The sequence below is a fragment of the Limulus polyphemus genome, unplaced genomic scaffold (genome assembly GCF_000517525.1).
Source record: "Limulus polyphemus unplaced genomic scaffold, Limulus_polyphemus-2.1.2 Scaffold885, whole genome shotgun sequence".
Lineage (NCBI taxonomy): Eukaryota > Metazoa > Arthropoda > Merostomata > Xiphosura > Limulidae > Limulus > Limulus polyphemus.
The window spans coordinates 261,026-273,669 of record NW_013666495.1 but is presented as its reverse complement, the minus strand read 5'-3'; the positions used below and the strand labels follow the sequence as shown (position 1 = coordinate 273,669).

General features: G+C 31.6%; 1 protein-coding gene across 1 annotated transcript in view; it reads left to right on the top strand.

The window, feature by feature from the left end:
• Positions 1–9,980, top strand: part of LOC106461035 — a 32,526-nt gene extending 22,546 nt beyond the window's left edge. Inside the window, exons 6-7 of the mRNA XM_022387856.1 lie at positions 4,961–6,171; positions 6,207–9,980. Of these exons, the coding sequence (XP_022243564.1) occupies positions 4,961–6,171; positions 6,207–9,212 (4,217 nt within the window). The 3' untranslated portion in view covers positions 9,213–9,980. The remainder of the gene's footprint in view (positions 1–4,960; positions 6,172–6,206) is intronic.
• Positions 9,981–12,644: the final 2,664 nt, after the last annotated feature.

Sequence of the window (12,644 nt, the reverse complement as noted above, 5' to 3'; positions counted from 1 at the left end):
GATGTTTTATGCTATATTATTTATAAGGGATAGATAGTCAATGTTTTAACAAATGATGTATCATATTACATTGCTTTCTGTAAAGAGAATTGTCTATTTTGCCTCCAGTTTAAAATTTTTTTCTCGCGCTAATTGAATAGACAAACTAAGCTGAATTTTTAAAGGCTCTTATTGTGTAGTTAGATGGTAATGTAAGCTGCGACTTCACTAAGTGATTTAGAACTTGTTTGGTGGGATTATTATTTAGACACAGTTCAAAGGCCAATAAAAACAATAAAATTTAAGTATAAACAGATATATACTCTTACGAGCTTTAAGTATTTTAGGATGAACAGTTGTGGCTTCCTGTTACAAGTTGCAGTCATTCTAAAAAAAAAGGATAATTTAAATTTCTTTCCTAATTTTTTTGAATGACCTCATATAGAGTTAGGGTAGAGAAAATAAGTTTTTTTCTATATAAAATGTTTAATACTTATTTAGGTAGTTTAGAGATTATGCAAATGAAATTTGAAAATTTTCAGATAAAGAAAAGTATTTTTAATTTTAACATGAAAATCATTTTGCACTCAGAGCAGTCAACACTAACTTCATATCTTCATGGACAAATCTTTAGTAAAAATACTTAATTAAAATTCTGATTTTTTTGCGTACAAAAGACTTGTAATGCGTACTAAAAGCTTGAAAAATTTTGACAGTTGTTAAAATGCATAATGTGGAAACTCGGATGGTCACTTTGAGGTCACATGGTCAGTATAATACAAAAAAAATCTTTTTTGTGTTAATACTGACTATTTTCACATACTGAGTGACAAAGGTATCAAAATCACAGTATTTATAGAAAAGGTGTAAAAAAAAGCCATAGTGCATGTAAAGTTAAAACAGGTAAATAATATGTAAATTCAAACATTTTTACCTTTTTGTGATGTTATTTCTGTTCATATTGTTTAAAAAGAGGTCAAAGTATACAGAACATGGTGTTTCCAGTAGTGTTAATGTACAAACATTTCTAGAAGAACCTGGTCTGTATCCTTCTAGAGGTATCATGTCTAAAGGCATGATGTAAAGCCAAAAATGCTCAAATTCTACCTCACCCTGACAGTAGTGCCAGCCTGTCATGGTAGTATCATGTATCTATTCTTAAGAGAAAACAAAAACCTTGTGGTAAGTTTTTCTGCAAAGATAATGTGTGTTTTCTACAAAAATCTGTGGCAATCACTTTCTCATAAAAAACTGTGTTAATAATTGTTAATGAATGAGAAAAAATAAATCACATTGCTTAGATCAGAAAAATGTATACACATATTATGTGTATTTTATAGCAATCAAAGAAGAAAAACAAACATCAAAGTGTTCCTGTGTTTTGATTAAATCTAAACTAGGTACAGTCTTATTGCCCATTGTAATCATCAAACAAATGTGGTACAGAACAAATAATTTTAGTTAGCAAAAACGAATAACAAAATAATGAAAAGTATTTGCACAAAACTAAAGCAAGCAAGCACTAACTCCATGCAATATCTGCTTTTATATTTTGCCTTTTTTTTTGTTACCCCTTTTCTGCTTCTGAATCACTATCAAGTGTCTCAGTGAGACTGAACTGTACTATTTGATTGTAATATAGAAACACCAGTGCCAAGGTGTTTGATTCAGAGGTTACCGGTAGCATTAGGAATCTATCTCTGGCTTACTAACATAAAGTATAACATTATGTACTACTCTAGCAACATCTTATGTTAATAGTATAATAGTAGTATCAATTAAGAAATGTTAGCTTTTTTTTTCAATACAAAAAATTTCATGAGGTAGAACTGTTCTAGATTTGAGTTCTACTTGGCACATCCCTACACACAGATAAAATTTGAGAAAATAGTGGTTGCCATGGTGCCCTGGCCTTGGAATTTATTGAGGCCTGGCATATATGACCCAAGAAAATTAATAAAATAATCTTTATGCCACTTGTGTCTCTGCTTTTTTCTTTATTTACTTTTGATTTGTTTTATTTAATTGTAAAATGAGGTGCTCCTTTTACCCTGAATCTGCTACTGGCCTTCTTGCCATTACCATAACACTGAGCAATGGCATTATTTTCAACATACATTACAAAATGGCAGTGTTTTGGTTTTAGGCTTGTAAAATATGTTTTTGTAGCCTGTTCTTCTTGTAGATCTTTTAGGGGTTTTTTTTTTATAACAAAGTTGAATTTTCTTGGGATAATACATACATGGCTCCAGAAGAATCAATTAGGAGCCAATCAGAACAGGAAATCAAGTGATAATTATTGACCATGAGACATTGCACTTATAGTGGGTACCAGTCTATGACTGTTTGTCTGAGAGTTACCTTCACATTAGAGATGTAAGTATAAACTGTATATTGAGAGGTCATCAAAGAGATTTATACTACAAATCACAATGCTACAAAATCAAGATGCATAGAATAAAGCAAGTCCAAGAGCAAGCCTTGGTGCCATGTGAATATAATAACATAACACTTTAATTATTCAATTTGTATTATTGTTGACAATGTACTGATAAGTGTATTGCACATACAGTTGCTTTTAGTTTACTAGTTTTGTGCCTTCCCTTACTAGTTTGCATCCTTACATTTATTGATCTATAATGCATACTATTAATTGTATTCGTTACATTAAGAGTGATTGATTAGAATAGCCAGATATGATAATCTGAAAGAATTACTTCATTACAAGTGTATTCAGATTAACGAAGTTTCACTGTATTTATATTTAATTATAATCCCAGAGCTGAGCTCATAGCATGTGAATATCAGATCTTGCATATGGACATGAGAATTATTCTCACAAAATAAATATTCATAATTGTTAAACACAACAATACTTAAAGTAAAAATATAATGTTATGTTCTCTACTATGAAACATATGATACCCTGCATGAAACCTGGGTGTTTATAAGTTAATTAAGTTAGCCAACATCACCCATAATTATGTATCATTTATATGTTAATGCCAATCACTTTAGCTTTTGCTATATTATCATGTGGCTTGGGTTGAAAAATGGAGAGGAAATGAAAATAAGAAGAGAACAAATGAAACTATATCTTTATACACAGTAGTGCAAATTGGATTGCTTCTTTGTTTAACAGAATAGCTACAACTGACTACTGGGGAAATATCCTTAAATGTCCTACAGGACAAAAATAGTGAAGAATGATGAAATACCACACTTTAAAGTTAGACCATGGTCCAAATATAGTATACCTCTATCTTCAAATTATCTTTATCAGTGATTATTCCAAATAAAAATCTAAAAGGAAGAGAATCACAACTCATAATTACTTGTACAATTCTCTTTGTCATCTCTTGAAATGCATTTAACACCATTCCATGATACAGACAAACAGATACAAGATTCCATAAAATAGGTGTTATATACAACCTTTACTTAAGCGAGGAGATAAATTATTGTTTATGACTTCTTAATCTATTTTATCAGAAAGACAGTACTTGCATGTTACCATGTGAAAATTTAGAAACATAATCTTAACATACTCTGAATAAAGATATATTCTATGGATAAAATATTATCACAAAGGTAAAACACTTCATGAAATTCCTGCTCTTGTATTTCTGCATATAATTTTAACTATTTACTAAAAGGTGTCAAATTCATTTTCAGTGTGATAAATAATAAAATTCGCTTTTCTTTTAATTCTACAGATAATGTCAGTTTTAACTAATTAAATGAACTTGTAAGCAAGTTTTAGACTTGCTTTCATTAGACAGTAATATGCACTAACTTTTTGTTAAAACCACATGATTGTTCACTTTCTTTAGAACTAAAGTAGTTATGAATGTATAGTTTAATACATTTCCAAGTTATTTGTTTATAAAGATCTTTCTAGCAAATACAAAAGTTGAATGAATAAATTATATTCAAATTATTTTATAAACAAATTAAATTCTTAAACTGTGATGTGAAGGATGGTTAAATAGATAAAGTTAGATTAAAACAAAATTATCTGTAGTAGTTTGTCAGTTAAAGATAATGATTTACACTTTGCTGGTAAATTAAGTGTGTTTAAAGAGTCTTCTCAGTTGAATTAAGGACTTAGCTTTCAATAGAAGATATTCTTAGTTAAAGTGGCTTTCAATTTTAATGTGTCTTTTTACATTTGAATGAGGGTTAAGTGCTTAGGATTATGCATAAATAAGGTTTATCCACTTTGACCTGTACACTTGGTTTAATTATGTAATCTTTGGGCTGTATTACCATGTGAGACGCAGTAATGTTAAGAGTTGGACGATTTGGTTAATTGATATAATCGATTACCACTGAGAAGTGATTACTTCAGATAATGCTACATAGAGTAATCCATCAAGGGATATTATGATTAAATCAATTAATCTAACTTAATGTTTCCAATTACTACTTTTTTGATTATTCCAACAGTTGATTAATAAAACTTCTGTACAAAAATAATCAACCAATCAAAATTATCATTAAATCGTTTTTCATGAATGTAGGCAATTAAGTGAAGTTAGGTTTCAGATTATTTATATTTTGTTGCTATCATATTTATATTTGTTTGTTTTTAAACATGAATCTGTATAATGGAATATCTGTGCTGAGTCCAGTTTTTGAATGTAATCGTTCAGCAAATACCACTAATTGACCTATCTCTAATTATTAGCCCATTGTATTGAACACTACTTAAATTTGTGTTGGATAAACTTTTAACACTAGAACATTGTCTTCAAGTTACACAATACATTGATTGTATGTGAAAATACAATTGTGTATTTATTTTTTAATTATAATAGAATTGAGCTTCATTTTTTTATTTAAACATTTTATTGGAAAACATTAAATGAAGGTTATATAAAAATTAAGCTACGTGTGTATTTGAATAGTCATCTGGCTAAAAGAAATAAGATACTTATGTTTAAATATTTCAATAATACTTTGGTTATTTACATTACAGGTACTGTTATCTCAGCAAAAATGATAGACTGTGGGAAATATTCATCCTTTGATGCTGATATATTTTATGAACTACCAGAAGATCTGGAAGCTTTTCCTCCTTTAGCCATTCCCTGCAAACTTTATGGGCTAGAGTGGAAGCGTTCAAACAAAGAGTTAGTAGAAAAATGCTTGGCTGGCAGTGATTTGCTAAATGAGAAGAAATTCACCATCAAATTCATTAATAACTGGGAACAAGGAGCATTTGTTTCTATAATGGATGGAGAAGTGGATATTAGTCAATCACTTGTCACTAAAGGTTTGGCAATGGCTATGTTTAAAGAAGATGAAGCTATGATTACAGCTGGTTATACTCTAACAACCTTGAATAATGACCCTTTGCTTGTCACTTTAAGTCATTTTGAGTCTATAAACATGTTTTATGTGACACTTGTAAAGGAGCTTAAAAATCTTGATATCTTATCGGCAAAACTTCAAGATACGTTTGAAGCTATGGACGAGGAAGAAGGTCAGGTGACAGAACCATGTTGGGGCAAAGCATGTGTATGCAAGTTTAATGAAGATGGTGTGTGGTACAGAGGAGTAATTACATCAGTTGATAAAGAAGTTGTCACTGTCTATTTCGTAGATTTTGGAAATGAGGAAGAAACTACTATAGACCAACTAAAGGAGTACCCAAAAGATATTTTGAATTCTAACAACTTTGAGTCAGATTGCTTTAATTTTCCAGCCTTTGCTGTATGTTGTTCCTTGTGTGACACAACTTCAGTTGAGGGAAAAGAACAAAAAATTGAGGAATTTTTAAAAGAATTAGTTGGAAAGTATTTGACTTTAGAGATTTGTGAAAGAGGTTCACCCTACATTGTTTTGCTATCAATGAATGGAATGGAAGTTAGTGAAACTATGTGTAAGAAAGAACTTGTGAACTTAAACAAGCCAACAGTTAACTATACAGAAGGAAGTCGATCACTGTCTGAGTACAGATATTCTGTGGTCAGTCATTTTGAGTCCTTGAGTTGCATATTTCTTGTACCAAACTCATATGAATATGAAGCTTTCCAGAAAAAGTTACAGACTGTATACAACCAGATTAAACTGGGAGAATTTGAACTGGATAATGTGGCTAAAGGTGTACCATGTGTTGTAAAATCAGCTATAGATAACTGTTGGTACCGTGGCATCATTACAGATGTAAAGATGGAGACTGTAACTGTTTTTTTATAGATCTAGGAATAACAGATGAAAAAAGTTCTAAAGAATTAAAAAAACTGAAGGTTTCTTTTTCCTGGCAGCTTCCTTTTTCTTTGAAATGTTCTTTGTCACATGCTTTGGCTTGTGCTGAATTTAATCTAAAGCTGTTTAGTGAAAGTGATAATGTAGAGGCAGTCAGAAAAGAAGTAATTGGAAAGATGGTAGAAGTTGAGTTTATGAGCAGTGAACCAATCCCAGCAGTGAAACTCCTTGTTGCAAGAGATATGTCTGAAACAAATCAAGATTATAATCAAATAACTGACCTGATTGAAGAGGTATTAAAATCAAAGTTTCTGCTCTCTTTGAAAGAGATGGAACAAGAAAAGGAACAGAGGTATTCACCACTAACTACCCCACATCTACAGAAGTACCAACCTTTAGATATACCCTTGCATACCAAGTTAGAAGTGAAGGTTAGTTATGTAAATACTCCTAGTGAGTTCTGGGTGCAGCTAGTTTACCAACAAGAACAACTTCACAACATAATGGATGAAATAGCAGACATATATTCAAATATCTTTGAAGATGAATTTGTTATTACAGAACCTCAACCTGGGACTCCTTGTGTTTCTATTTTCTCAGAAGATGGTGGATGGTACCGAGGATATGTCAAGGAAGTAATGGGTGGATCTGTAAAAATCCATTTTGTGGATTATGGAAATAGTGAAGAAGTTCCTCTTACTTTTGTGAGGGAGATCTCTTCAGATCTGTTGAAAACCCCCCAGCTAGCAGTCAAATGTTCTCTCCATGATGTTAAGCCTAACAGTGACTCAGAATGGAATATTGACCAGTGTGAAGTTTTCCAGGAAATAGTAAATGAAGAAAAGGTTTTTTTAGCAGAATTTTGCAGCAGTATTGATAATACATACCAAGTTAAACTGTTGGACATGGGAATTGATGTAGGAAAGACCTTCTTGTCAAAATGCATTGCTTCTAGCTCATCAGTACAAGAAGAAAAGTCGGATATTGTTAAGCTGACACATATTTTGCTTCAAGAACCTGTACATGAAGCAGAATGTATAAGTCCTAATAAAGTTAAGTCAAATGAAATCCTTAGTTTCAATCAAATGGAGAATGGAACCACCAGTTTGTTTTCTAAAGAAAATGATTCCTTCATTCTTAAAGAGATGGAAAATGAATCATTCAGTGTTGTAAGTAACAGAAATGTGTCATTCAGCATTACAGATAATGAAGAAGAATCATTTAGTGTTACAAATAATACTGATTCATCAAACTTTATGGGTATTGGAAATGAGCAGTTCAGCATTATACAAAAAGAAGATTCATTTTATGATGTAAACCAAGAATTTGAATCATGTAATATTATGGACAAGGACGAAGATTCATCCAGTGTTATAAATGAAGAAAAACCAAACAGTGACATGAACAAGCAATATAGATCAGACAGTGACATGTATCAGTATGATCCAACTAATGTTATAATGAAAAATGAAATTTGTAACATTGTTAAGGAAGATACTGGTGAGCCATCTGATTTTGGTAATGAATCAGAAAATTCTGTCAGTATCTGCACACCAGAGGAAGATATTTTAGAAAAAAATATAAACCCAGAAGACTTTGCATCATTGGGTGAACCAAATCCTCTTTCCCAGCAAGGGGGTAATCAACAGGACCAGTTTGTCCCAGCAGTAATCTCCATGAAGAAGTTAGATGAAGAAACTACAGCAAGGACTGCTTATGAGATTGAACCTAATCTAGTTTCTGTTCAGTCTAAAGAAATTCTGGAAGATTGTACATTGTTAGGAGAAAGTTTTAAAAATGAGTTTGTTCTTTCCAATAAAGACATGACTGAGGTAAATCAAAGGTTTTTATCTAATGTGGATAGAAACTTGAGTGATCATGACAAGATAACAGAGTCATCAGATGATTATTTGGAATACAAAAGTAATATAGAAGCAAAGAGTGGGGAGGAGTTAGAATATTGTACACATGAAGAGAAGTTAAGCCCATGGGAAGGGGAAAATGTACCAGCATCTACAAAATTAGATGAAACAATGCCACATGAACAAGTATCATTTTGTAACAGAATTAGTAAAGAAGATAAAGATGTGGAAAATGAGTGTGAACAAGAATTATCAACAAATAGAGGACAACAGTCAGAACAGTTAATAATAGCTTGTACTGAAAAAGCATTAACTTCTAACGACCAAGAAGAACAGCCCTTACTAAAAAAGGAATCAGCTAAAGAAATTGTTTGTAGTGAACACACAACACTAGATGGAGAGGAATCAGATAAAGAAATTGTTTACAGTGAACACACAACACTAGAAGGAGAGGAATCAGATAAAGAAATTGTTTACAGTGAACACACAACACTAGAAGGAGAGGAATCAGATAAAAAAATTGTTTACAGTGAACACACAACACTAGAAGGAAAGGAAATAGATAAAGAAAATGTTTACAGTGAACATACGACACTAGAAGGAAAGGAATCAGATAAAGAAATTATTTGCAGTGAACATACGACACTAGAAGGAAAGGAATCAGATAAAGAAATTATTTGCAGTGAACACACAACACTAGAAGAAAAGGAATTGGATAAAGAAATTGTTTGCAGTGAACACATAACACTAGAAGAAAAGGAATTGGATAAAGAAATTGTTTGCAGTGAACACATAACACTAGAAGGAGAGGTATCAGATAAAGAAATTGTTTGCAGTGAACACACAACACTAGAAGAAGAGAAATCAGATAAAGAAATTTACAGTGAACACACAACACTAGAAGGAGAGGAATCAGATAAAGAAATTGTTTACAATGAACACACAACACCAGAAGGAAAGGTATCAGATAAAGAAATTGTTTGCAGTGAACACATAACACTAGAAGGAAAAGACCTGGATAACCTAAAAGACATTGCTAGAGGTGATAATCCAGAAGATGATGATGATGATTTAGGTACAACCACTAATAAGCCTTCAGAAATCTCCACACCCGATTCACATGGCAAAACCTCATTTTCAACAGGCGCAGAAGAATAATGTTAAAATCTTCAAAAAGGAGTGATTCACAAACTGAAGTTCCTGAAACTCTTCATGTATTCCAAATTGTCTGATTATGCAAAACTATTGTATTATGAACAGAGAGCAATGAGTACATTGTGTACAATCCTTAAGAAACAAAGGTTAAAGACAAGCCTCTTGTTTTACAGCTTTATAGTTTTGTGAGTTCATTATATTTGATATTTGTGAGAGTACTATTATATGTTGGATTATAATTAAAGTGCACATAAGAAAACCTTTTTAATGTTCTTTTGGACTAACTTAGGATGTTTTTCAGAGTTTTAAGGTTCACTAAGTTTTAATTACACTATTATATAAGCTTTGCATCAGTTTTTCAGTTGGATATAATAAGAGCTGACTTTTAGCTTTTTTATTGTTTGAACTAAGTGTTAGTAAAATAATATTTTAAAGTTTTTATTGTAACTATCAAGTAAATGCAATGTTTGGTAGCAGTTATAAATTTTTTGAACCTTTAATAATGCATATAAAATGAAAAAATTGTCAAATGTCTAGACACTTAGAATAATAATTGAATTTAATTTTAAAGCAGTTAATTATAAGTGTTTACATTTGGTACTTACACACACACACACACTATTTGAGTTCTGGTAGTTTTAAAACTAATTTAAAAACTCTTAGTTTCATATTTTTTATGTACATACAAATAATCCCACCCAAAAACTGAACATATAGCAGTGACAAATGCATGAATATCAAAAATATTGTGTATGGAAACCTGTAAGAAAATAAATATTAACATACAATGAAAAGACTAGTGTTTGTGAAAGCATTGATAAATCTTATTTTATTTTTATTGAAAAGCTGTAAACTTCATAAAGGGTAGTACTTATGATACACTAAATATGAGATGTTTTAGAGATAATTTATATTCAGATGGTTCTAATGGTGCAGTTCTCAGTAAATGATATTGAAAAACAATAGATTTTCACATTCTTGATAACTTTTATTATTAAATCACAACTTTTATTATTAAATCACAACTTTATTTGTTTTAATTACAATATCTTGAATTCGTGAAAATAATTGGTTCAACAGAATCACAATTGAGTAAAAAATGTTGATCTTCTAATTTTGTATAATATATAAAATTATAAGAACTATCTCAAGGAAATAGAAACTCATAAGTTTGATTTGAAAGATCTAATGAAAGTTGTATCTCGTTTTTACAAAGTTAATTAAAAAGATTTTCTTTAAAACAAAATTCCTATCGTAAGCTTTCGACTTCAAGTCATTTTCTCTCTCCCTAGTTGAGATAAGGGTTTTATGAATTAATATAGTTTATATAAATATATAGTTTATCAGTACATTGAAAAGGAACTGTAAAACTGGATACTGTGAATCAGCCTCATGTCTTTCAGAACCTTAACAGTCACTGCGATTATGCATTGACTTCTGCCATACGAAATATAGTGCTCCGAATTACAAGACTTTATTGAATGAAAGAAACCCCCATGACCAACCAACTAGTTATCCAAATACTAACCGAAACGGAGATGTGATTTATGCTTTAGTTTATATATTGTAACATTAATCAAAGGAAACTTCTGTAAAATATCAAAGTTACATGGAAATAAAATTAATGCTTACTAAAACCTAGTGTACAGTCCAATTTTTCTCTATTTGGTTGTTTGAAGAAAAAGGTAACTACTGATATTGATTGTCGAAATTAATAAATATAATTTTTTCTAACAAATGTTTTGATGGAGATAGAAGTCTGTAGATATTAGAATAATGCACACACTAAAAATAGGAAACGTAAATTATTTCATTTAAACTTGTATAGATACCTCGGCAAATGTCGCATCCCCCAAAAGTGCCCGAAATAATATTCCACCGCTGCATTTTTATGCCATGAAACAGAATCCGAGAACTGCCCCTTCCCCCACGTGTTTTTGCGGAGAAATGTGTAATTTTCACCATTAGAATAGATACTAAGAAAAATCTCCATCCACATTGCGTGTAGCTCGGTGGTGAAAGCCGGCTCGTGTTGTTGTGCAAGGTCGGATTCGAACCTCAATTTGCACAACACAAGAATTTAGGTTCCGATTTCTTGGCGAAAACACAGTTCGAAGAAGCGCGATTTTTTGTAATCGGGGCGTAAAAATGCAGCGGTAAAATATTACTCCGGTCAGTTTTGGGTGCTACAGTTACCGAGGTATCCAAGTTAGTCTGAAAGGAAGGTTATTGGTACCTCGAACATATTTCTTCCATTGAGCTTGTGGTTGTATTTACTGCTTGACATTCACAGCTAGTACGTTGTCCTGAGTAGCTTTTAACACGACCCTTAAAAGTAATTTAGAGGGGATGAGATCAGAGAATAAAACATAATTAAAGACAAATAGTTGGAAATGACAAGCAAAAATTATAATTTAAATTTAGATTTGTATTTTCCTGAGGGTAGCGAATCAGGTAGATACAAGTTTAAAATATACAAGTGGAATAAACCTAAGTATTCCCCATAGTTTAATTAACCTAATTATTAACGTGCTCTTAGAGTAAGTGCTTATTTTTAGTGAATGTACGTACGTCTGTGCATGTTATAAATTTTATTTGAGACTCAATACCTTTAGAGTAATTCGGTTTTACGTAAGTAACTTGATTTTGTGGATAATCCAGATGTGAAATCAAAACACTTAAGTTAAATGTGCATATATAACAGTATCTAAAGATAAGGTATAAAACTCTCCTAGTACCATCAAGTTTACTTAAAATGTTATATATACGTTATAATAATTCGTCTGGTTGTACATTATTAAATATGTATAAAATATAAACTACATAAATATATGTATATCATGCAAATGGCCATACGTAAGTACCGACTTTTTCCAACTCTGTACAAAAACAAAGGAATGATAAATGGAACTTAAGAAAGTTTATAAAAAATATTAAATATAGGTGATGAGCATGGGCATATCCAGTGGCGTAACTACAAAAGATGCCTCCCATATAAAAGATAATTGGGCCCCCCTACATTATGCCCCCATAATTGCAGCCCCTATTCTGGCTGATTGATATCATTAACTTAACAGAATAATACAACCGCCCTTTAGTTCAAACCAATTAAATGCTCGTCGACAACTATTAAGTTTGTCAGATCCTTTTGGCTACATTCCCCCCGAAATGCGGTATCATAGTGTTACGACAGCGGAAGTCACGTGACCCTAGTACACGTCATGAGCTTCTAGAAAAATCATGTCCCTTCGTGAAGCCTCGAGTGTTTACTAGATGTACGGTACTCTTGTATATAAGACCCCCAAGAAGTGACGGCAACAATGTAATTGAATTGCAGACAATTGAGTCAAGGGCGTAAATCGTTTGTTCGTTGTGAATTATAGCGTTTGTTTAATTTATAGCGTGACTGTGGAAATTAAGTGTATTGCAAAGTTG